The sequence below is a fragment of the Scyliorhinus canicula genome, chromosome 11 (assembly GCF_902713615.1).
Source record: "Scyliorhinus canicula chromosome 11, sScyCan1.1, whole genome shotgun sequence".
Lineage (NCBI taxonomy): Eukaryota > Metazoa > Chordata > Chondrichthyes > Carcharhiniformes > Scyliorhinidae > Scyliorhinus > Scyliorhinus canicula.
Genome location: NC_052156.1, coordinates 147,476,119 through 147,503,196, shown reverse-complemented (window position 1 = coordinate 147,503,196; position 27,078 = coordinate 147,476,119). Strand labels below are relative to the sequence as shown.

The 27,078-nt window shown below is 48.3% G+C and overlaps 1 protein-coding gene across 1 annotated transcript in view; it reads right to left on the bottom strand.

Moving 5' to 3' along the window:
• The window catches only part of shank3a (SH3 and multiple ankyrin repeat domains 3a), a 1,085,379-nt gene that overhangs the window by 260,534 nt on the left and 797,767 nt on the right, over positions 1 to 27,078 (bottom strand). The window contains exon 16 of the mRNA XM_038811689.1: positions 16,876 to 16,951. Within this exon, the coding sequence (XP_038667617.1) occupies positions 16,876 to 16,951 (76 nt within the window). The remainder of the gene's footprint in view (positions 1 to 16,875; positions 16,952 to 27,078) is intronic.

The window sequence follows — 27,078 nt, the reverse complement described above, 5'->3', positions numbered from 1 at the left end:
AGCCGGAGCCCTGTCCATCTTCCCAGATTGACCTAAAAGATTCCCCGGTATTTTGAAGAGTGTTTTGGGTATTCCCATTATCCTGGTTAACGCATCCTTCACCCAATGCCTAGGACAGAATAAAAGAGCAAAGTACTAAAGATGCTGGAAATACTCTGCGGGTTTGACAGCATCAGTGAGACAGAAAGGGAGTTAACATTTCAGGTCAATGCCCATTCACCTAATGAGCTGAAATGTTAACTCTGTATCCCTTTCCACAGGTACTGCCAGACCTGCTGAGTTTTTCCAGCATTTTCTGCTTTTATTACTTCACACAGATGATCTGATCATTACTTCATTTCTGCTTATTGACCTTCTTGTGCACAAATTCGCTGCCACAGTCGCTACCTTATAACAACTGCTACCCTTCAAAAGTATATCATTGTCTGTAAAAAGCTTTCAGAAATCTTGAGAGAGCCTCTGCATAAATGCAAGTTATTTCCTTCAACACAAATAGATGTTGATATTATAAACAACAGAATCATAGAATTCCTAGTTCGGAAGGAGGCCATTCAGCCCATCGAGTCTGAACCGAGCCTCTGTAAGAGCACCCTACCTCGGCCCACACCCTGCTCTATCCCCAAAACCCCACCTAACCTTTGGACACTAAGGGGCAATTTAGCATGGCCGATCCACGTAACTTGCATATCTTTGGACCGTGGGAAGACCGGAACTCACGCAGGTACAGGGAGAATGTACAAACTCCACACAGTCAGTCAAGATGGTATCGGAACCAGGTCCCTGGCATAGTGAGGCAGCAGTGCTAACCACTCGATATATCAAATAATGTTTCAGTGAGGGGTAGAGGATGCTGCAGTGAGAGGTGTGGATTATATAAAAGAGTTACAATGAGATGTGTAAGGTATGTTAGAGAGTTACAGTGAGATGTGTGGGGAATAACGCTATGTAAAGTGAGGAGTGTGGAATATATCAAATTCCAGAATCAGTATGGAGTATATCAGAACGTTATGAGGGTGTGTATCTGACTATGTGAGAAGACATATATGTGATTGCGGAGGGTCCTTATGTGACTCAGTGTGAAGCTATGTGTGAGGTTATTTATGCAACTGTGTGTGAGTGTAAATATTTGACTGTATGAGGATTTGTGAGAGTGTGTATTTGAATGACTATGATGTCAATGTATCAGCAATTGTATGCTTTGGCAATTACATTCTTGAGCCAATTGTATTATTAAAGGCAGGTGATGATCATTAACCTCCAAAAGTGTATAAATGGACACAGCTGGAACAGTTTGATGTCGGGAAGTACATGGGGCGAAATTCTCCGCCCCCCACGACGGGTGGGAGAATAGCGGGAGGGCCTTCCCGACTTTTTTGACGCCCTCCCGCTATTCTCCCACCCCCCCGCCGAAATCCCGACACGAATCGCTGCCGCCGTTTTTTTACGGCCGGCAGCGATTCACAGCTGTTAGAAGGGCCGAAGTCCCAGCCCTTTACGACCTTTTTACGAACGGCAAACACACCTGGTCCTGCCGTTCGTAAAAACGTCGTGACTACCTGGAAAAAAATAACCATGGCACCGATTGGCACGGCAGTACCACGGCCGTGCCAAGGGTGCCATGGGCCCGCGATCGGTGCCCACCGATCGCGGGCAGCGGGCCCGATGCCCGCGCACTATTTGTCCTTCCGCCGCCCCGCAGTATCAATACGCGGGGCGGCTGAGGGGCAACCCGGACCGCGCATGCGCGGGTTTCGCGCAAAAAAGCGGTGACGTCACCCGCGCATGCGCGGGTGGCGTCTTCCCACCTGCGCATGCGCGGCTGACATCATATGACGCGTCAGCCGGCGCTAAGTCCGACAAGCGGGTTTAACGATTTTCGTTAAGCCCGACTTGTCGGAGCCTCCGACGTCGGGCTGCTAGCCCCGACGGGGGACCAGAATCGGTCCCCCGTCGGGAAGGGGCGCGATGCCGTAAAACCCGCCCGGGTTTTACGGCGGTTTGACGATTTTTCCCGTTTTGGGAGAATTTCGCCCTTGGTGTTGTTTCTTGTCTGGTCTGTGAATAAATTTGCTTGAGGTAAAAGACAAGATTCAGACTTATTCCTTCACTGAATACCATTATTGGAATTAACATGGCAGGTCTCGGTGATTGGGTGCCTGATTCAGCACGGTAGCGCAGTGGGTAGCATTGTTGCTTCACAGCCCCAGGTTCGATTCCTGGCACTGTCTGTGTGGCACGTTCTCCCCGTGTCTGCTTGGGTTTCCTCCTGGTGCTCGGGTTTCTTCCCACAGTCCCGAAAGATGTGGGGCGGAATTGTCCGCTTCCGGGAAAAATCGGGAGGGCCGTCGTGAACTCGGCCGAGTTTCACAACGGCCTCGGAGACCGCTCCTCACCCCCCTATTCTCCCCTCCCGGCGGGGCTAGGAGTGGCGCTCCGTAAATCTCAGCCGCGGGGGCGTCGCGCCGAGAATGACACGGCCGGCGCGCCTAATGACATCAGCCGCGCATTCGCAGGTTGGCCGGCTCCAACCCGCGCATGCGCGGCTGAAGTCATGACGCTGATGGCACGAACCCGCGCATGCGCGGTGGCCGTCTTTCCCCTCAGCCACCCCGCAAGACGTGGCGGCTTGACCTTGCGGGGCGGCGGAGGGGAAATAGTGCGTCCGATTTGGACGCCGGCCCGACGATCGGTGGGCACCGATCGCGGGCCTGTCCCCTCCCGAGCACAGTCGTGGTGCTCTTTTCTTTCTAGGCCACCTACAAGCCCCAAACTGACTTCTCACTCCCGTTTCCCGACAGCAACGACCAGGTGTGTTTGGCGCCGTCTTGAAACGGCCGCGAACGGCAGGCTGCTCGGTCCATTCGGGTCGGAGAATCGCCGTTCGCTGTGAAAAACGGCGACCGCCAATTCTTCCGAGCAAGGGGGGGGGGAAGTAAGATCGCGGGGGGCGTGAGGGAGGGGAATTTTATTGGGGGACTCTCCCGCGATTCTCCCACGCCGCGTGGGGAGCGGAGAATCACGCCTGTGCTGTTAGGTGAATTGGACATTCTGAATTCTCCCTCAGTGTACCCAAACAGTGGCGACGAGGGGCTTTTCACAGTAACTTCATTGCATGGTTATTGTAAGCCTACTTGTGACAATAAAGATTATTATGTTATTATTTTTAAATGAAAGAAGGTTTTAGTCTTCACCCTTGGAAGGAAAAATAAGAATACTGCTGCTGACAAGTGTAAGTTACAGGATTATGTAAAATGTAAATGATTATCCACCTATTTTCTCGGAAACGGAACCATATGAAGAATGGAAAACTGAAGTTGAGATGTGGACATTATGCAAAATGAAGCGAGGTATGGCTTTGTAATTATGTTCCTTTGTTTCCGCAAAGGGAAACGGTATGGAGGTGCCCACACTCTGCATTCTTGTAAAACACGATGAGAGGCTTATTAAGGATGTTGCTCATGTGATCAAGATGTCAATGTTTCCAAATTCCACGCAAACACTCTGCTGATGTCACTAGACATCACGTGATTCAGAAACAACAAAAATGTATTCTACTGTCTTTATCATTACCAGCAGAAGGTAAAATTAGGAGTAAAGTTTTTTTTTCAGAATGTAAAGTGAATGATTTGGATAACAAAGAGGGATTTGACCTTCTGTTGCTGTTTTTGGATAAATTCTACAAAAAGGATGACTTGGATGAAGTCTGGTCAGCCTTTGATAGATTTAAGAAAACAGATGATCAGACCATGGGGGAATATATCATTGACTATGGCAGATGGTATAATGGACTGAAGGGATTTGAACTTGACATCTCGGAGTCTATTGGCATTTAAGTTACTTGATTGTGCACATATTTCTCATGTTGACAGGCTTTTAGAATTGATGGGGGTTCAATTCCAAGTCAAGACTCTCAGTAAAGATTGCTGCCCTAAAAAAACATTTGTCGGAAGACGATCATTTCCAGCTACTTTCCTATTGACAGACAACTCTGCCACAAGGCAAATGATGGCGGGTTCAATGGTGGCCGAGTTTCGAGATTGACAATATGTGAGATGCAGATTTCAGTACATAGATGGCCTGAAGATTTTTAACCAATTTGAGAGGTGATAGAAAACGCGGATCTGGGATTGTGACCGCAGATGCTTAAACCTGGAAAATGCAAGTGGAATGGTTCATCGATGTAATCAGAGTGATTCCAAGTACCAGCATGCAATGCGTCTGCCACTGACTGCATGAAAGAATTACGTTGTTCACTGAGGGTTTGAAATTTCTTGTGAAAGAATTCAAGAAGTCTTAAACTTGAGACATGTGTGAAAACTTCAATATCATAGTTATGCATACTGCAGCTGATAGCCTGTTCAGTAATAGTCTGTGAGATAGATGACACGTTACATAAAATAGTGGCTCATCAACCAGGTTGTAAACTGCAAATGGCGCTGACATGGGCGGCAGTGTAAACAAAGAACTCTTAGAAAATGACTGGGGGGGGGGGGGGGTACAGCTTGTGTACAGCAGTAAACCCAAAGATGGTTTCAGTCCTATCAGAAGTAAACCCAAAGATGGTTTCAGTCCTATCAGATGCTTCCCACTGCTCTGGAAGAGATTAGCATTAGCTCTACCTCTGGTCATCTGACTGCTTCGCATGCAAGCAGAAAGGCGGAAAGACCGGGGCACAGTCTGAGGATACGGGGTAGACTATTTAGGACAGAGATGAGGAGAAATTTCTTCACCCAAGCAAGTGGTGAGCCTGTGGAATTCGTTACCACAGGAAGTAATTGAGTCCAAAACATTGTATGGTTTCAAGAAGCAGTTTGATATGAACTTAGGGCGAAGGGGATAAAAGGATATGGGGGAAAGCAGGACTAGGTTATTGAGTTGGATGATCAGCCATGATCATAATGAATGGTGGAGGGGGCTTGAAGTGCCGAATGGCCTCCTCCTGCTCCTATTTTTTTCCAATGTGTCTATTAAAGCTGTAGTTTCAGAGGAAAAGTGGTGTGCCTTATGGCACTGCACAAGGCCAACAGGAATTCCGTTTCAACGGGGAGAACTGGTATATTACAAAAGAAAAGTGGGGAAAGAATGGCCCCGGCAAAGTTCTAGTCAGTGAAGGAAAAGTAATAATTGTACAACATGGAATCAAGCTATTAGGGTTCGTCCTTCGAGGCTAATTAGTACTGACTATACCAGGGGTGGGCAAACTACGGCCCGCGGGCCGCATGCGGCCCGCCAAAGGTATTTCTGCGGCCCACCAAGTCATTAAAAAAAAAAAAAAAAAAAAATCTTTTAAAAAAAAATTTTTTTTTTTTTTTTTTAAATTTTTTTTTTAAGGTTAATGGAGGGGGGCTGTTGGGTTACTTACTGGTATAGGGTGGATACGTTGACTTGAGTAGGGGTGATCATTGCTCGGCACAACGTCGAGGGCTGAAGGGCCTGTTCTGTGCTGTACTGTTCTATGTTCTATATGAGGTGCCCAGAATCATAACCGGGTGAAGTAATTATTTTACTTAATATGCTATGCGGCCCTTTGTGAATTGTGAATTTCTGAATGTGGCCCTTACACGGAAAAGTTTGCCCACCCCTGGACTATACCTTTACAGATTTTGAACAAGACATAAGAATGTAAAGAGATGTGTACTTCACACGTGCACATAACGGACAATTCTGTGGAGCTGACTGTGGTAAATAGAGACGATGGTAAATTGACAATGAACAAAGAAACACTGGGTAAAGGATAAGGCTATTTCCTCAAGGACAACTATCCAAAGTAGGAACAAAGGAAACATTCATGCCAGAAGGGGCCAATGTGAGGAGGGTGCCACCACCATCGGAAGAGCAGGAAAGCTCACTGGGAAATATAAACATTGGTCAAATGTGCAAGACGAGGGTCAGGAGACAGGAACCTGGATGAGAAAAACGATGTAAGGATGTGGTCGTCCAGAATGTTCTGATAGTGAATCGGAAAGAGGCTGAGATTCCGACCGGCGCGATTCCCGCTCCCCGCCAAATCTCCAGTGCCGGAGAATTCGGCAGTCAGCGGGGGCAGGATTCACGCCGCCCCCTGGCAATTCTCTGACCCGGTGGGGGGGGGGTCGGAGAATCCCGCCCATGTAGCAGGAGTCCAGGAAGGGGAGGGGGGGGGGGTGGAGATTGGAGATTGGCAAGAAAAGGAACTATGGAGCAAACTAGGAATGCCACTAGAAGCAGAAGCCATGCTAATGAATTGGAAGATAAGATGATAAAAGGAAGCAAAATAAAAAGAGTTGGCAGATTGGAAAGCAGATACTTAAACTCCAGACAGGAGACAGCCAGCCTTCTTAAACAGATGACTGTGCACTGAAAAGGTGCTCTCTCATGGTACATGCAAAGCTGAACTTAGACTACAGCTCAGGGGTTTGATGAGAGACTTGGGGATCAAGATGTCAGGATGGGCTCACCGACTGCAGGGAAAGTAAGCTTGAAGTCTCTTTTAGCCATTTTAGTGACATGCAACTGGGAGTGAAAATCGATGGATATAAAAGCTGCAGGGTGAGAATTTCAAAGGGAAGTGTTTCTGAAATCACCTAACAAAGCCGAAAATCTGGAAGGAAAATTGGGGAAATTTTTTGTTTTTCAATTTGGAGTGATGTGTTATGTACTCTGGGATAACACAGGCTGCAACTCGATGCAGCTTTGACCAAAAGATACTCCAGACTTTGAAGTAAGTTCAATGTGATTTATTGAATCATTAGCACAGTTCTCTGTGAGTTTGACTCTCCTGCTAATCTTGCTATAGTAACTCAGTCTAACTAACCAGTCTGCTCTAAACCACGTGGTGGGTGTGATGCTTCTGAACTGCCCCTGTCCTACTCTCTAAGTGTCGCCTGTGGAAAGAGACAGAGAAACTGTGCCCTGTCCTTTTATATGGGTTGTTTAATGCCCCTTGTGGTAGTATTACCTCTGGGTGTCTTAAATGGCCATTGGTCGTGTCCTATTCTATGTGTTCATTAGCTGTATGTCTGCATGTCATGACATCTCCGGTGCTCCTGCTAGTGTTTACTTAGTTGTAGTGTATTTATATTAACCCTTGTGCATATACAGTGATGCATATCACCACATAGAGTACCCAATTGATTTTTTCCAATTAAGGGGCAATTTAGCATGGTCAATCCACCTACCCTGCATAACTTTGGATTGTGGGGGCAAAACCCACGTAAGCACAGGTAGAATGTGCAAACTCCACACGGACAGTGACCCAGAGCCGGGATCGAACCTGGGACCTCGGCGCCATGAGGCAGCAAATCTAACCACTGCACCACCATGCTTCCCAAAATTCTGGAAATTAAACAATGCATTAATGTTCAGTTGCCTGGACAGCTCGTTTGCGATGCAGAGTGAGGTCAACAGTGTGGGTTCAATTCCTGTACCGGCTGAGGTTAATCATGAAGGCCCTGCCTTCTCAACCTTGCCCCTCACCTGAGGTGTGGTGGCCCTCTAGTTAAATCGCCACCACTCAGCTCTCCCTCTCAAAGGAGAAAAATCGGGTCTGGGGGTGGCCTGCCCAGTGTGATGGGGGGGGGGGGGGGGGGGGGGCTTCAGGACCCCCTAATGGATAAGTTGGAGCATGGGGGTGGGGTGGGTACAGAGACCACAGTGGGGGGTCCAGAGATCAGGATAACTTTTAGAAATGGTGCCCGATGTCTTCCTGCTCCCCAGTGCAGGAAATGAGGGTATGTACAGCCTCCGCTAGGCATTCCTCACAGAGGCCTAAAAAACAGCCCTGTTGGAGAGTGGGGTTGTTCTCTGCGCTGTAGGCGCCGATAAACACCCCGCTAAACATGCCCAAAACGGGACTCTGGCTTTTCCCGTTGAATTGCACCTGTGACTTTATGTGCAGAGAGCATGGTCTGAATTTGCTGGAATCCTGGAGCAGGAAACCTCCCTGTTTTTGATGGGTGGTAGGACTGGGGTGGTATCCTGATGATGGCTGCCAATTAAGAGGCTGCCTTTGGAACCACCCAAACAAAGGGCTCAGCACTGCTTCCTCTAGTGGTGGCCAGAACAGAGGCTGCATGACCAGGGAGATGGTGGCTCGATGCTGGGGTGCCCTCGAACTCAAGAAAGTTGGGGTGTTGGTGATTGGGGCTTGGAAGGGTGGAGCACCAATGCCCATCCTCAGGGGTGGGGGCTTTCCATGAGCCACGGCATGCCTATTAAGGAGCCCCCCCCCCTCCCGAACTGCGGCACAGCGGCTCCTCCTAATGTGGGGGAAAATTATCATGAGGGCCGGAAGTGACAGTTAATTAGCCACAAATGCCTCAACTGGCAGTCCAATGGACGGTCAAGCCACTAAGTTTCCTGCTGCTGGCGAAATAGCATGGCAGCAAACATCAACCCCCCCCCCCCCCCCCCCCCCCCCCCCCACCCACACACATAACTACCCCGCCATTTCATGCTGTTCCAATCACGGGTGTAAGCTCACCACTGAGCCAATCAGCAGCAGATTCAGGAGAGAAGTAATCTTTGATTGGAGGAGCAGCTTGCACTAAGTGGCTTTTCTTTGTTTTCACAGCATGTGCTCCCTCTGCTTTTGGCCATGCTGAATCTCTCTCTCTCTTCCTCCAACACGCGTGCTGGCCTCTAAAAGGAGCACAGGGCTAAAGGCGGTAGAGCAGGTAAGGAAGGCCATGAGGAAATGCAGAATCACAGCAGCCTGCCAAGGTGGCTGGAGTCCCAGACAGGGCAGACTGAGGAAGCACATCTTTTCACAAGGTCCCAAATGCCACCTTGACAGCAAGATGCCTGAACCCCCCCCCCCTGGCCCTGTTGAGCGAGTCTGACTGAGAGAACCCTGAGACTGGGGGGGGGGATTCTCCGACATTGAGGCCAAGTGTTTGCGCCGTCGTGAATGCCGTTGCGTTGCCTCGTGGGAGCCAGCACGGCACTGGAGCGGTTCACGCTGCTCCAACCTCCTTACAACACACGTATGCGCAGTTGGGCCGCGCCATCCTGCGCGTGTGCGGGGAACTTCTTACGCGCGCCGGCCCCGACCCAACATGGGGTGGGTGTTCAGGGGCCAGCCGCGGTGGAAAATAGGCCCGGGGAGGGCGGGGGATGGAAGAGAGGGCGGCCCGTCGATCAGTGGGCCCCGATCGCGGGCCAGATCCCTTCGGAGCCCCCCCCTGCAGGCCATCCCCCAAGCCTTCACGACAAGTACCCGCCGGCAGCGACCAGGTGTTGACGGTGCCGGCGCTGGCGGGACTGTCTTGCGCCGGCCGCTCGGCCCATCCGGGCTGGAGAATCGCTGCTCGCCGTTTGCGGCTATTCTCCGAGCGGCTCGGCGCAATTCTCATAGTGCTGGTTTCGGGGCTGGGTGAATCGCGTGCGGGGGTGCCCCTGCCGATTCTTCGACCCGACATGGGGGGGTTGGGTGGGAGAATAATGCCCTGGGAGTGAGCTGGTCCCTACCTTCCTCCCCCCTGGAACAATCTATCCACCGAGCAGACCAGGAAAGGAGGGGAACGCCAGGCTGGAAAGGCAGCCCGCCTCTTCCCGCTTTCATCAAAATTCTGCTGAGTTTGTGCATCATCAGAGGTCACCCCCAACCATTCCCTGGCGAACAGGACTTGGGTCTAATCTCTCTCACTCTAGCTCTTGTTTCTTTCGCAAAATGGCAAAAATCTGTTTGATGAGTTAACCCTGGTTAACTCTGTTGCCTGGTACTTTTGTTATGGTCATTTTCATAATTTAAAAAAAAATTATCAATTTATTTCATTGACAGTTTTTTTTTTTGCAATTCAGGTTGCGCCAAACCATGTCCTACTGAAATTTACTCATCGGCTTCTTGAGGAAGAAATTGAAATGATGACTCTCCCATGCAAAAGGTTGGACAAGCCTGAGAAGGGCTCGGTATAATTCACATTTGGGAACACAGCACTTCCGACCATGCAGCCTTCTGTCAGGATAGGATTTCTTTTGTGCTCTGGTCTCTGAAAAGGGACTTCTCACCTAACAACGTAGCTCAAGTGCTGTCCACTGAACCACCGCTGGTACTTAGTGGATGGTCCACCCAGTGTATAGTGTTGCAACGTCAACCTGTTGGCCTCGCTCTGCATCACAAGCCAGCCAGCCCGGACAACTGAGCTAAACCGGCCCCCAGAAGGGAGTGATGGCAGACGCAATATGCTACTTTAAAAGAAATAAGGCTTGTGGAACTCTTAGGCCCCCTACCAGTTTTCAGGGTAACCCACTTCAACTGAATTGCAATTCGAATGTTCAATTAAATTTCAATCTCTGAGTCCTCAGTCCTTCAATTTATCTTCCACAATGTTCAAGGTAAAGAAGAAATGCTGAACAGAGCATCGGACTGGACCGGTAGAACTTTTATCCTTTTGTTCTGTCCTTTCTGCACTATTACAGCTGTGACTCACGCTTTCAGGTATTTAGCTACAAATGGGACTGGTGACTGTTGCCACGGAAACGTAATACATTCTGAAATTGTCCATGTGGGGAGGGACCGGGGGGGTAGGCAGGCAGGGAGTCTGCACAGACACAAAGTGGTCTACTCACAGTCCATTCCCTGCCTTGTTATCTTTAATTTAGTATAAACCCAAATAGGTTCAATTTTCTGTAATGTTAAGAACCCTCTCTGCCAATCACCTAGACATCTCTTGGCGAGGTTGTCCAATTAAAGAATTGAGAACGTCGGGGCAGGTCAGGCAGTCCAATCACTGAGGAAGGGGCTGAAGAGAAAAAGAGAGGCCTGGATTTGTACAGTACTTTTCAAGACAACCGCATGTCCCAAGCAGTCTGAGCCAATGAAGTACTTTCGAACCATCACCACCATTGTAGTGGGGAAACAAAACAGCTAATCTGTGCAGGGCAACTTCCAGCTTTGCCAAAAAGATGCACTGGGAACCCCCCTTGCAACTTCACCGGTCAGCGTTTGCCTGGAAGTTGCCCAGAAGTGCAAACATCCTCTGGTCAATCGACAGTGCTGGGAACCATCTGAAAATGCGATTTTAAATCTCAAACTTCAATGGTTTTAACTGGATAACTCCAATTCAGGAAAGGTTGGAAGAATTAAAACCTCTTCTAACTTCTGGGTAAATTACCCTGATTGCCCCTTGACTTGATCTGACCATCATCCCCCAAATCCTCTCCACTTACTTCAGGCACTTAACCTTGTCCCTGGCCTGTCCAATTTCACTGGGACCTCTTTAAATTACCTCGTTTATGGCCTCTATTGCCGGACAGAACGGGGTGCCCTATGATTCTCCTCTCCTGCAATGGTGTTGATTGATGAATAAATATCGACTGGAAACAGCAAATAATTCTCCTGCTCTTCTTTGAAATAGTGCCATTGGACCTCCCGTTTAAAGGGCTGAAGCTGATGGAGGAGGATATGGAGCTAAGTGGTCAGTGTGGGGGCTATTCCATAGCAAACAGTGAGACAGAATAAGAGACACAAAGTGGGGGGGGGGGGTCTGCTGAATGGGTGACAAGAGTGTCTCTGAGGAACACGAGGCATAGTATTCATGTATCTGCTATTATCATTACATTCATGTGTCCACCACCGGTCACATGGTGCTGCCCACTTGTCGTTTGAAGGGTATGATGGAATGCACATTGCTCTCTCCCTCGTCTTTGGGCTGCACGAGAGAGATGAGAGCAGGCAGCTCCAGTGACCAGGAGACAGCCGCCCACCTCTGCAGAGGAAGAGGGGCCCTTCGGGGGTTTACAGGATGTACAATCACATAATTCTCCTGCATCCTCCACTAGTGCAGATACACATGTTGGTGGCTATCCATTCTTTGCGAGGATTTGGGATCGCAGTCAGGTGAGCACAGCACCCAGCAGAGCAGTGGGCGGAGGCTGAGGATATTGAGACTTGGGAGGGCTGTGGGAGGGCAAGGCGGTGGTGGTGTGCTTCAGATTAATGACATTTCTCTGGAGTGATCAGCAAGGTGGCACAGTGTGATTTTGTTTTATTTGATCATGGGATAAGAGCATTGGTGGCAAGGCCAGCATTTAGGTGGCACGGGGGCTGCAGAATGCTATAGCTTTATTTGATTTCATGAATCACTTAATGTTCCTGTATAACCTCATTGTGAGCCTCCCTTGCATGGATTGTGTTTGCTATGGTGCCTGAAGTCTGTCATAATACAGGTAGGCCTGGTCAGCACCTTTTCCATGCGTGAGATTCAGAACCCCAGTTAAAATCCATTGAACGGCACGTTTAACGGGTTGTTTCTTGGCACTGAACAGCACTTTGCCGCTTTTTGGCCCTGTTGACGAACTCCTCGAAGTGAAGTCAGACACGCTGGTGGTGCCGGGGGAGTGCCAGGGTAGCACCCTGCTCAGTGCCCGGTCACCCGGGGGCCTTAACCTCCCAGCGAGACCCTCTGAGGGGCCAAAACAACCAGTTCACGGCTTTGCCGAATGGCTCATTTAAATATGCGTGCCTGGATCTTGCCCAGCGAGAGTGAGATTCCATTGAATTTTGCGAGATGTATCGGGCGTCCCAACGGAGGCCTCTCCTGAGGTTCAATGATCTTGTCCCAATACCAAGTAGAGTGCGACAAGGCCACTGAATCGTGCCCCATATTATCATTGTTAGAGGAGGAATCACACTGCACAATATTGATTATAACCTCACCCCTCTGTAGAGGCAAGTTGTGCAGAGACAGCACCCCACAACACATGACACCCTTGTTGGATCATGCTGAAGGGCCCACCAGATTGATCTCGGTATTTGAACTGCATCTTGAGAAGGCCTATGGCCTGCTTGATGGTTGCTCATGTTGTCTGGTGGCAGATGTTGTACCGCTCCTCTGGATCTATCTTTGGGATCTTCGCAGGTGCCAGTAGCCAAGTCTCCAATGAGTAGTTCATGTCACCCTGTTTCCATCCTTGAAGATTTGCAAAGGAGCAAGGTCTGGTACCTGGCACTACCTCAGGAGTCGAGGCATCGTGACTACTTCCCAGGAAACGTGTCCTGCAGGAAATGTTTGCAGTGGTCACGAGAAGTAAAAATCGTTCCTGTTGATAATGGACTGCAGTCTGGCCTGTGGTAGTCTTGATGGGCACATATGTGCAGTCGAAGGGGAAACCGAAGATAGTCTTGAATCCTCTAGCACCCTCAGCTTGACTATCTGGATTGGTACAAAAGCTTGTGTACTGGCTAGCTCTCCTTGAAGATGGCATGGGGAACCATCCTGATGCAGGAATGAACCATAGAGTGACATGTCCCATCCTGAACCATCCTGATGCAGGGATGAACCATCCTGATGCAGGGATGAACCATAGAGTGACATGTCCCATCCTGAACCATCCTGATGGGGAACCACCCTGATGCAGGGATGAACCATCCTGATGGGGAACCATCCTGATGCAGGGATGAACCATTCTGATGGGGAACCATCCTGATGCAGGGATGAACCATACTGATGGGGAACCATCCTGATGCAGGGATGAACCATCCCGATGGGGAACCACCCTGATGCAGGGATGAACCATAGAGTGATATATCCCATCCTTTTTTCCAGTGGATTCCTGAAATTACCTTGATGTTTAAAACTTCAGTGCTACGGTGACCATTCATGCCATTGACTTTGAGTGGACACCACTTGCCATAGGGGTCAGCTTGCCCTCCATCGCAGACGGTTCAGTGACTGCCCCACTATAGAGGGCTCAGTGAAAGCTGAGCAATTTGATGAGAATCATCTGTCTTGTGCTGTTTTTGTGACAGTTACATGGGATGCTGTCCTCTACCTCTGAGGAAAATCCGTTACAAGTAATTGAAAGCCTGATTCGATAACCTAATGTGCTTATTCACAGTAACTTAGTGACAGATGTTTACCAACCTACTCCCCATATCCCTCCAACCCCACCTCCCCATATTCTCCCCATTCCTCCTGTCTCAATATCCACTCATGTATATAATGAGATCCAGGCAGGCAGTGATTGACACACAGGATGACCAATGAACACACAACACAGAACAACCAATCACCTGACAATCTACATAGATGATTTGGAGTTGGGGACCAAGGGCAATGTGTCCAAGTTTGCAGATGACACTAAGATGAGCGGTAAAGCGAAAAGTGCAGAGGATACTGGAAGTCTGCAGAGGGATTTGGATAGGTTAAGTGAATGGGCTCGGGTCTGGCAAATGGAATACAATGTTGACAAATGTGAGGTTATCTATTTTGGTAGGAATAACAGCAAACAGGATTATTATTTAAACAATAAAATATTAAAGCATGCTGCTGTGCAGAGAGACCTGGGTGTGCTAGTGCATGAGTCACAGAAGGTTGGTTTACAGGTGCAACAGGTGATTAAGAAGGCAAATGGAATTTTGTCCTTCATTGCTAGAGGGATGGAGTTTAAGACTAGGGAGGTTATGCTGCAATTGTATAAGGTGTTAGTGAGGCCACACCTGGAGTATTGTGTTCAGTTTTGGTCTCCTTACTTGAGAAAGGACGTACTGGCACTGGAGGGTGTGCAGAGAAGATTCACTAGGTTAATCCCAGAGCTGAAGGAGTTGGATTATGAGGAGAGGTTGAGTAGACTGGGACTGTACTTGTTGGAATTTAGAAGGATGAGGGGGGATCTTATAGAAACATAAAATTATGAAGGGAATAGATAGGATAGATGTGGGTAGGTTGTTTCCACTGGCGGGTGAAAGCAGAACTAGGGGGCATAGCCTCAAAATAAGGGGAAGTAGATTTAGGACTGAGCTTAGGAGAAACTTCTTCACCCAAAAGGGTTGTGAATCTATGGAATTCCTTGCCCTGTAAAGCAGTTGAGGCTCCTTCATTAAATGTTTTTAAGGTAAAGATAGATAGTTTTTTGAAGAAAAAAGGGATTATGGGTTATGGTATTCGGGCCGGAAAGTGGAGCTGAGTCCACAAAAGATCAGCCATGATCTAATTGAATGGCGGAGCAGGCTCGAGAGGCCAGATGGCCTACTCCTGCTCCTAGTTCTTATGTTCTTAAGACACCACCACTATAAAGCCCACAGGGCATTAAGACTCCCGCTCTTTTCGGGACCCAGATACTGAGACAGTCAGAGTGCACAAGTTAGTGGGCACTCTTTCCATGTGACTCTGGTCAAGCCAGTAAGAGGTCATCAGTAGGATTAGTAGAGTGTCAACCCACAGCTGAACATGTACAACAGTTCATAGTTAAATAAAACAGTGTTGAATCATCTCCGGTGTCAGACGTTTGTTTCTAGCTTCCCTGCATCCAGTTGCAGTCAACGTCGAACCAACCTGCCTAACACATCACCTCCAACCCCACTTTCTCAACTTTTCCCCATATCCCTCCAGCTCCACCAACTCGTCTTCTCTCCCTTTTCCTCCAACCCCACCTATCCGTCTTCTCTTCAGATCCTTAGTTCCCAATACAATAAAGGTCAGAAACAGAGTAAAGCTTTCCCACATTTTTCCCACTAACTCTTCCTGGTTGGGTATAGCATTGGTTGCATACAGAGTAAAGCTGCCTGTACGCTGCCCATTAAACATCAAACACTCCCAGGGCAGGTACAGTAAAGTAATTCTCCGTCGGCACCTTTTGCCAACATTCTGCGTAGCTTGAACTCTGAATCTCATTCACCATTGGACCATTTTCAATATCTTACACCAGCCATTCGGTGAGCTTTCTTTGAGAGACGGAACTAGTTAGGAGTGTAATCTGATTTTGTCAGTAATTTGATAGCATATTATAAACTGGCAGCATGCAAAAATTTTAAGAAATTTGGAGTAATGTAAAATGGGAGGCAAATTTCTTTGGTATCACTGACAAAGGCCAAATTTACTACCTCATTCTGTACTTTAAAAAAATATATTTTATTCTCCTTTTTCACATTTTCTCCCAAATTTACACCCAACAATAAACAATCATCAGTAACGAATGTAATGTCAATCCCCATATCAATAACAACGATCCCATCCTCCCACCAAACCCCCAAATATTAGCCCGCATATTAACATAAACAAATAACAAAAAGGAATCAGGAATCACCCATAGTCACCATTAACACATACAGTCCCCCTCCCCCCACCCCCAATGTTCGATGTAATCCAATTCTCGATAGTGCATAATGAATAACTCCCATGAATTGTAGAACCCTTCCCTCCTTCCTCTCAGTTCAAATTTGACCTTCTCAAGAGTTAAGAATTCCAGCAGGTCCCCCGCCACGCCAGGGCACAGGGTGGAGAGGTTGATCTCCATCCCAACAGGATCGGCCTTCGGGCGATCAATGAGGCGAAAGCTACAATATCTGCCTCCACACACGTCTCCAACCCTGGCTGGTCCGACACCCCGAATATGGCCTCCCGGGGGCCCGGGTCCAGTTTCACATGCACCACTTTAGAGATTACCCGAAACTCCTCCTTCCAGTAATCCTCCAGCTTTGGACAGGACCAAAATCTATGAACGTGGTTTGCGGGGCCCCCCTGCAACGTTCACACACACCTACTACCCCCTCAAAGAGCCAGCTCATCCTCGCTCTTGTGAGGTACGCTCTATATACCACCTTCAGCTGTATCAGCCCCAACCTCGCACACGAGGTGGAGGCATTCACTCTCCGGAGCACCTCACACCAGAACCCCTCCTCCATACCCTCTCCCAACTCTTCCTCCCACTTTGCTTTGATCCCTTCCAGCGGTGCCTTCTCCTCTTCCAAAATAGCCCTCAAACCGCCGACACTACCCCCTTACCTTATTCTGTACTTAATGGGTTGTATCTTCCCACGCCTTATAGAGACCATATTTTAGCTACAAGAGCCTACATTCATTGCATGACCCTGTTCTGCACTGAAAGCCAACAATAACATGCTTTCAACGTGCCCATTCCAAAAATATCTCCAGATAAATTAAGTAAGTTTCCTACCTGTGAGATGAAAAGTTATCATAGGATCCAACTGTGTAATGCCTAAAGAGTCTCTTTGTCCGGTCTTCACGTGTTTCTGAAAAAAATGTTGAAGACTTAAACTGGAAAAGGGACAGTGAACAAAACGACAGCAGAGTAAAAGAACTAAGAAAGGACACAAACACACAGCAATGAATCACTGAAACAGAGACAGCAGGCAGCACAGTGAAACACAGGCTGGAATCTTAGCAACTTTGCGTCTCTGTTGGAGCATCTGGACCACATCTGGGTTGGCAGTCCAACCCTGCAAGTAGTGGGCAATACAAGCGAATTTACCAATGGGCCAGCCAATTAGAGGATGCCGCAGGGTGTGGCTTTGAATTAGGAAAGTGGCTGGGAAGAACAGTCAGAAGCGCGATGGGAGAGCCCAGTATTTAAAACAACATCAACAACATGCGCAGCGGCAGAACTGCGTTTTGGACAGAAGGAACGGGGGGGAGGAAAATAGATGCCAGGAGGGAAAGAGCAAAGGCATGATTTAAGGATGCAGCACTGAAGGTGCCAATGGATACGGCTCCTGGAAGTGGTGCAGAATTGGGGGAAGTGGCATCCTTGGTCATACTGATGCCAATGGAGAATGATGCAATGGAGATTGCTGATGGAGGTGCTGCAGCAAGTGGGTGGAAGGATTAGATTTGACATTTGCAGCTGGTTCCAGCCCCTGACGGAGAACTATTCACTGATAGGAGAAATATGATCATCAGCGAAATGTAAAGCCTCATTTCTCTCAGCTTTGTGTCACGCTCATCATAGTCTTTTATCTCATATACGATCACTTTTTTTTCAACGTATTTTATTACAAACGGATATAAAAAGTTACAACACATAATAATAATCGCTTATTGTCACAAGTCGGCTTCAATTAAGTTACTGTGAGAAGCCCCTAGTCGCGAAATTCTGGCGCCTGTTCGGGGAGGCCGGTACGGGAATTGAACCCGTGCTGCTGGTCTTGTTCAGCATTGCAAGCCAGCTGTCTTAGCCCACTGTGCTAAACCAGCTAACCAATTGGGAAAACAGGCTTCCCAAGAAACGACTCTTCAACTTGTACAAATTTTTCCAGTTTTTCACCCTCCCTTCCCTCCCTGTGACAGACAACTCCTCAAACATGGTCATGAACATCCCCCACCTTGCCTCAAACCCTTCCACTGAACCCTGTAACTTGTATTTTATCTTTTCCAGCCGAAGGAAATAATACAGGTCAGCCAGCCAGGCCGCTACCTACCCGGGCCGTCACTCCAATAAGTTTCGTCGCCGGGCAATCAGAGAGGCGAAGGCCACGACATCGGCCTTCCTCCTGTCCATGAACTCTGGCTTCTCTGATATCCCCAAATATCGCCACCAATGGATCCGGCTCCACCTCCTCCCCCACTGTCCTTGCTAGCGCCGCAAACACTCCCGCCCAGAATCTCTCCAACTTTCCCCAGCCCCTTCATGTATTATCATGACTTGGAACGACATCGCCGTTCCTTCACTCTCACTGGCCATAAACCCGTACCTGCCGTACCTAACAACACATCGAAGCACCTATACTAGATGGACTGTAACAGTTATGGAAGAAGGCTAACCGCCAACTCCTCAAGCATGGATGAACAGCAAATGCGAGCCTTGCCAAGATGTCAACCTGGGAGACAACAGGGGGGGAAGTTACCCCGCCCATCAAAACAACTTTAGATCATATCCCCCTCCTCCTCTGACTGACATAGCCATTGACTCCCAACCCTTATTACAGAAGCTGCCGTTGAATATATGCAGCTGGGTAGTCTTTGCGAGGAGCTCTCAGGTAAACTGGAGGACACCTGCCAGGAGCATCCAGAGTCTGGAAATGAGCAGGTAGCCTCCAGCTCTGCTGCAGGCATAGGGGTAGCAATGGCTGGCATAGTTGGAAACATGGATGAGTGCATTATGGTTTCTCTGGCATGTATGGGTGCATAATAGGTGCCTCTGAATGTTCATGCTCCACCAGGACATCTTCCTTCTTCCATGAAGCCCCCAACATCCTCTTGCACAAGCTCCACCCCTCTTCAAAATGCTAAGCTATGCAGGGTGCAGGATACAATCACTATGTGTGGAAACCCTTAGATCCGTATAACAACGATCTTCCAGATTGGCGAGACACCTGAACCACATTGAGGGACAACGCTGAGACTGAGGCTGAGGAGGGACAATATAGAGGCTGAGGAGGGATTACACTGAGGCTGAGGGTGAGGAGGGACAACACTGAGACTGAGGAGGGACAACACTGAGACTGAGGAGAGACAACACTGTGAATCTGAGAAAGCAGCATAAAGGCAGACACAAAGAGAAAATAAAACAAAAGTGGAAGTGTTGCGGGTACAGAGACAGATAATCATTCTGAAGTAACATTGAGTACAATCTCAGAGGTTGCTTCCCTTTTATCTGACTTTCAGAGGACAAAAGAAGTTACCTTTTCAGAGTTTCACTGTATCAAGAGCTTATGATATGGTAATTCAATTGAATTGGGAGGTTAACCCCTCGGAGTTCCTCCATATCGGAATGTTATATCAATTTCTGTTTCAAGAGATATGTAGAAGGTGAAACTGTGAAATTGAAAAGGGAAATTAAGAAAGTAAAGTGAAGGAATGAAAAGATGTTGGCAAGTAAGATCAAGATAAACTGAAAGATGATTTAGAAATACATGGACTAAGATGATAAATAAGGAAGGAACAGAGCTGATAAGAGACGACAATGTGTCAAGTTGGAAGGCGTGGGAATGGTCATGGACTTCAAGGAGTACTTTCTCTTTGTCTTCCCGAAAAAGAAGGATAATGCAGAGTTATCAATCAGGAGGGGTGTGAAATATTGGATGGGATAAACAGTGAGAAAGTAAGTGGTTTAGCATATTTGAAAGCAGATAAATTGCCAGGCTCTAATGAAATGTATCTCTGGTTGCTCAGGGAGGAGAAAATGGGAACTGACCATAATTTTCCAATGCGCATAAGGGAACTGCTGACATTGCATAATTGTATAAACAGGAAGGAAAAGATGTCCCAGGTATTTATACGTCAATAAACCTAACCTTGGTGGTGAAGAATTATTGGAAGACTTCTGAGGGACAGTACAAATTGATATTTATAAATTCACGTATTAATCAAGGACGATCATCATGGATTTAAAGATATATATATATATTCGTTCATGAGATGTGGGGATGGCTGACTTAGGCCAGCATTTCCTGCCCTTGAGAAGCTGGTGGCGTGTTGACTTCTTGGACCGTTGAGGAAAACAGAGGAACCTTGAAGTGGATGTCCACAGATCCCGGAAGGGAGCAGGAACGGTGGATGGATGGTTAAGAAGGCGCATGGGATATTTTCCTCTATTTGTCGGGCAAGTTGGGAATGCCATGGTCAGCCATGATCCTGTCAGAGTTTGGCTGTATCAGAAGGTTATCCTGCTGGAGTTTCACCTTGTCAGGAAGTTACCCCATCAGTTTTACTGGTTCAGGAAGTTGTGCTATCAGAGTTTCACTATATCTGGAGCATACTTCAGGAACGCCCATGATGTTTGGAACTTCAATGAGGAAACTTGTTACGTTGGATGATCTGTGAATTTTGAATGATTCTGTGATTTTCCCTGCTCAGTGAATTGTGGACATGCTCTGATTTTAAATTGACTGAAAAGTGGAACACTAGTGACAAAAAGGCCTAAAAAATAGAGGGAATCTCAAAGAGGCTGCCCCACAGTGACTGGCTGAATTTTCACTCTTTAGGTGCACCAAGAGATTCATTTATATCAGGTCGCTGAGTAACTACTTTGAAGGGACAGGTTGATGAATGTTAAAAGCAGTGGGTTCACAGTAAGTTCAGCCTTGCTTTATTCTCAACTCAATCATGGAGTGAGTCATACCTACAGTCTCTTCCACAATGAAGAAGGTGGCTGGCTCACGGATTTAACAGCATATTAACCGGGAATAGAACATCTGCAGGAAACGTTGGCCGGGATTTTTTCACCCACGTTTGCTGCGGGCGGCAATGGCAGCACGGGTGCACATTCCTGCGAGAGATCCAAACCAAGAATCTCGGGGGACACCATTGTCCCCCAGCCCGCACCATTGACGGAATGAGGTTCCAGCCGAGGAAGGTGGGGAACCTCTTTCCGAATACATTAACACATAATTATAGGGCTTCCCTGCTGTATCGTTTCCCCTCCCAAGTTGGGATCTCGTCATCATTTCAGTGAGGTTAACAACAGGATTTTAAACACAGGGCCATGTGCATTGGGGGAGGTTCCTCTTTTTTTTACCAGGAAAGGATGCTCCAATCTCTGGAAACACAGCATTGTGGCTTTTTCAGGCCCCTCCACACAAGTGTGATGGCGTGGGACACGGCTCCAGGATTTATTTCTTCTAAGTGTTGGGCAATATGGTGAGAAAAGCCGGCTCTGCAGCCAGCGAGCTGCAGAGTGCTTTCCTCACCTAAGCCACCACTTGGAAGAGAAAAAAGAAAATTCTGCCCATTGTGTGTATTTGTGTGTGCCAAATTATTTATGTTGTGCCTTTATGTATGTCTGTACATATTTGTGTGTGTACAGGTGTATGCGTTGGTATCTGTAGGTTGATTTGTCTGTGTTGCACTGGTCACTGGTAACTTCCGTCTCGGACGATAATGATTTGTGCCGTGCTGGTCAACTGTGTTAATTTATAAAATACGTTTACATTCATTTACAGCATGTCAGCATCGCTGGTTAGGCCAGTATTTATTGCCCATCCCTAGTTGCCCTTCAGGAGGTGGTGGTAAACTGCCTTCTTGAACCTCTGCAGTCCATGTAGACACACTGAGCTATTCGGCAGGGAGGTCCAGGCTTTTGACCCAGCGACAGTGAAGGTACGCCAATATATTTCCAAGTCAGGGTGGTGAGTGACTTGGAGGGGAACCCCCAGGTGGTGGGGTTCCCAGGTATCTGCTGCTCTTGACCTTCTAGATGGTAGAGATTGTGGGTTTGGATGGTGCTGCCTAAGGAAACTTAACAAGTTATTGCAGTGCATCCTGTAGATGGTACACACGGCTGTCATTGTCCATTGGGGGTGGAGGGAGTGAATGTTTGTGGAAGGAGGAGCAATCAAGCGGGCTGCTTTGTCCTGGATGGTGTTGAGCTTCTTGAGCGTTGTTGGAGGTACACTCATCCAGGCAAGTGGAGAGTATTCCATTGCACTCCCGACCTGTGCCTTGTAGATAGTGGACATGCTTTTGGGGGTCAGGAGGTCAGCTACTTGCATAGGATTGACTGGCACTTGTGTGGCGCAAATGTAATTTGTCACTTTTCAGTCCAAGCCTGGATATTGTCCAGGTCTTGCTGCATTTGGACATGGACTGCTTTGTTATCTGAGGAGTCGCGAATGGTGCTGACCATTCTGCAGTCATCTGTAAACATCCCCACTTCTGACCTTATGATGGAAGGGAGGTCATTGATGAAGTTGTTGAAGATGGTTGGGCCTAGGACACTACCTTGAGGAACTCCTGCAGTGATATCCTGGAGCTGAGAAGATTGAGCTCCAACCACCACAACCATTTTCCTTTGAGCCAGGTTAGGTGGATTGGCCATACTAAAAGAATTTCCCCTTAGTGTCCAGGAATGTGCACGTTAGGTATGGCTATGGCCATTGGGTGCGGGAGTGGGTTAGGTACAGTGCTCTTTCAGAGGGTTTGTGCAGACGTGTCAGACTAAATGGTCTCCTTCTGCACTCTAGGGATTCTATGGGACACAACTATTGCTGGGTAGATGCCAGTGTTGTAGCTGTACTGGACTAGCTTGGCTAGGGGTGCAGCAAGTTCTGGAGCACAAGTCTTCAGTACTATTTCCAGAATATTGTCAGGGCCCAAAGCCTTTGCAGTATCCAGTGCCTTCAGTCATTTCTTGATAACATGTGGAATGAATCGAACTGGCTGAAGACTGACATCTGTGATGCTGAAGACCTCCAGAGGAGACCGAGAAGGATCATCCACTCGGAACTTCTGGCTGAAGATTGTTGCGAATGCCTCAGCCTTGTTTTTAGCACATATGTGCTGGGCTCCTCCATCATTGAGGATGGGGATATTTGTGGAGCTTCCTCCTCCAGTGAGTGGTTTAGTAGTCCACCACCATTCACGACTGAATGTGGCAGGACTACAGAGCTTAGATCTGATGCATTCATTGTGAATCACTTAGCTCAGTCTATTACTTGCAGCTTATGCTGTTTGGCACACAAATAGTCCTGTGTTGTAGCTTCACCAGGTTGACACCTCATCATTCGGTGTGCCTGATGTTGCTCCTGGCATGCTCTCCTGCATTCTTCATTGAACCAGGGTTGATCCCGTGGCTTGGTGGTAATGGTAGAGTGGGGGATATGCTGGACCATGAGGTTGCAGATTGTGGCTGACTACAATTCTGCTGCTGCTGATGGCCCACAGCTTCTTATGGATGCCCAGTCTTGAGCTGCTAGATCTGTTTGAAGTCTATCCCATTTAGCACGGTGGTCGTGCCACATAACACGATGGACAGTATCCTCAATGTGAAGACGGGACTTTGTCTCCACAAAGACTGTGCGGTGGTCACTTCCTAGTGCAGTCCCAGTCTAGCAGCTATGACCTTTAGGACTTGGCCAGCTCGGTCTGTGGTGGTTCTAACGAGCTGGCCACTACTGATGGTGGCCGGTATGTGGTGTTCAGCAGGAGTTTCCTTGCCCATGTTTAACCTGAAGCCACAAGACTTCATGGGGGCCCAGATTCAATGTTGAGGACTCCAGGGCAACTCCCTCCTGACTGTATACCACTGTGCTGCCACGTCTGCTGGATCTGTGCTGCCAGACAGGACATACCCAGGAATGGTGGTGGTGGTGTCTGGGACATAGTCACACTCACAAAATCATACCTTACAGACAATCTCAGGCTGTTGCTTGATTAGTATGAGAGATAGTTCGCTCAACTTTGGCAGAAGCCCCCCAGATGTTAGTCAGGAGGACTTTGCAGGGTCGACAGGGCTGGGTTTGTCGTCGTTGTTTCCGGAGCCCGGTTCAATGTTCGGTGGTCCGTCCGTTTTGATTCCTTTTATGTGTTTTTGGAGCAGTTGAATACAACTGAATGGCTTCAGAGGGCATTTCAGAATCAACCACATTGCTGTGGGTCAGGATTCACATGTAGGTCAGAGCAGATAAGGACGGCAGATTTCCTTCCCGAAAGGACATTAGTGAACTTGACAATCGACAATGGTTTCATGGTCACCATTAGACTTTTAATTCCAGATATTTTGTTGAGTTTAAATTCCACCACCTGGCATGGTGGGATTCGAACGCAGGTCCCCAGATCATTACGGTGCGTCCCTGGATTACCAGCCCAGCGACAGTACCGCAATGCCACCCCCTCCCCTGTGTTAAGCATCATTTGGTGTGGCTCTGGCGTGGCACTTTCTGCTACATTTGTTGTAGAGGGAGACAGTGGGCTGAGAAGGTGTTTCCCTCTGGGACAACTGAGCTTTTGTTTCTCCTGGTGTCTTCCAATACCTTCCAAACAGTCAACCTGCAGAGATGTCGGCCGTCACTACCTGTGTCCCAGTCGTCAGTGTCAATGCCCACCATGCTTATAACTCTCTTGCAGGTGTCCTTGTGGAGGAGGTAGCCATGTCCAGAATGTTGTGATCAGTGGCCAGTTCACTGTACAGAAAGTCTTTGGCTATACCATCCATCTGATGGAAGTGGCTGCAGGATGAGCTGAAATGAAATGAAAATCGCTTATTGTCACAAGTAGGCTTCAAATGAAGTTACTGTGAAACGCCCCTAGCCACCACATTCCAGCGCCTGTTTGGGGAGGCTGGTACGGGAATTGAACCCACGCTGCTGGCCTTGTTCTGCTTTACAAGCCAGCTGTTTAGCGCACTGTGCCTTTGTCCCTTTGTGTGGCCCACTGTGCCTTTGGTGACTATGTCCTGGCAGGAATTGTGTGTATGTGTTTTGTATGTCATTGTGCACATGTCTATTTATTTATGTGTGTATATATGCACATACATATCGATGTGTTAATATGCATCTATATGTGCTTGTATCAGTATATATGCATATATCTTTGTGTTTGTATATATGCATGTATATATACATGCATGAGTCTGTATATGTACATATGTGTGCTTCTGCGTGTGCGCACTTACAGCATTCCTCGCATGAGAATGAATCATGCCATGTTATTGCATGTTATTGCATGCTGGTGGATGAATCAGCACCCAGGGTCCGTGCAGGGCAGGAGGGTGCAGTTCAGCACCCAGGGTCTGTGTAGGGCAGGAGGGTGCAGTTCAGCACCCAGGGTCCGTGCAGGGCAGGAGGGTGCAGCAGTTCAGCACCCAGGGTCCGTGCAGGGCAGGAGGGTGCAGCAGTTCAGCACCCAGGGTCCGTGCAGGACAGGAGGGTGTAGCAGTAATAAAGACACTCACATAGGACAGGTCAAACACACACAGCAGTAATAGTTTTGCATCTGATACCTCAGACTGAGACGCAGTGGAAGAAGAACGAGCCTCTCCCTCCAGAGGGGCTAATTTGGACAGATGTAGAAAGTGTGTGACAGACAGTTCATTAGCCCGCATGCTGACTGTCCATCTCCATTGAAGGAACTGCAATAGGCCTGCTTGGAAATTCCTCACGTACTCTGTTCCAAGCGACTGAACAGTCAGGGTTTGATTCATTTCCCTTCCTCCCACACAGTTTGAGATTTCACATTCTGTGAGTGCTTGCAAATGTGTCCAGTTTATATCCACGGCTGCTGTTGCCGATGGCCCCACTCTCGGTTGTTTAATCACGTCCTTTCTTGAAGTGTGACGTTGGATGGGCCGCAGAGGGAGCTTTACTTGACATCTGATCCATGCTGTTCCTGGCCTGGGAGCACTGGCTGGGTCATTGGAAAAATAATTTGACTCCTGTCTGGATGTGGAAAGTGGATGCCCGAGAAAGAAACTGTTCTCTTTCTCAGTAATAACAGGTCTCACTCAGCCTGAGGAACGCAAAATGTATTTTTTTGGGAAAAAAATAACAATTGTGCAGTTGGGCAGCAGAGGGCAGCATTGCCTACAATTTCAGCCACCAGAGAGCATTCAATCTGAGCTGCAGGGATGAGAAGCCTTTGCTGGCCAGATGTGACAGCTGTTCCAGTCAGACTCCTAATGGACAGAGAATGTGCTAACTAGTGATTTGCAGAGAGAATGGGCCTGAAAGCCACTTGGCCCATGTCCCACCTAAAGGCTTCCACAAGAAGAATCTGAAGCGGTAATGTTTGGCAATGATGGTGCATTTTAATGAAGAATACTGAGAACCTACATTCTACCAATGGATGAATGTGGAACTGAGCTGCTGGAGGCAGAGATGCCCCACCAGCTGGGTTGGCTTCTCGGAGGATTGGGGCGCTGTTTGTAAGGGCCCCCCATCTCCAGCACCCCCCCTCCCACCCCCCCCCCACCCCCCACAAGGACAGGGGGAACATCCCCCGCCCTCTGGGGCTCCCCAGAGGAAGCCCTCCCAGGTAATGCCAGGGGGCAGTGCCCAGGCATGTCCCCCCCCTGCCCGGAGCCTGAACGTACCTGTGGCCCCAGGCCTGTCCGCATTGACTGATTCGCGTTGCTCCAGACCTGTTGTAAAGGGGGAAAATCTCAATGTGGGGGGGGATGGTGCAGAGTGAAAGAAAGCCCACTAATGATATTAACATGTATTCAAATTAAGTTCCCAACCTCATTACTATATTTTAAATAAATTTAGATTACCCAATTATATTTTACTCTGCACATCTTTAGGGTTGTGGGGGCGAAACCCACGCAGACACGGGGAGGATGTGCAAACTTCACACAGACAGTGACCCAGGGCCGGGATCGAACCTGGGACCTCAGTGCCTTGAGGCAGCAGTGCTAACCACTAGGCCACCATGCTGCCCTCAGAACCTCATTACGCCAGTGGCAGGGGGTAGGGGCGATCACCCACCGAGATCCCACCAGCGAGATTCGCATCTCTGGCCTCTCATAGAAGTTTGCACACACATTGCCAACTGCATCCAGGGCAAACACGGGCGCAAACTCCTGGCAAACGAGACAGAGAGAGATGCACAGATCGAGATATAGAGAGACAGAGAGATATATATAGACAGAGACAGAAATGAGTAGATACGCGGGAAGAGACGGATTTACAGACAGTCAGGCAGAAGA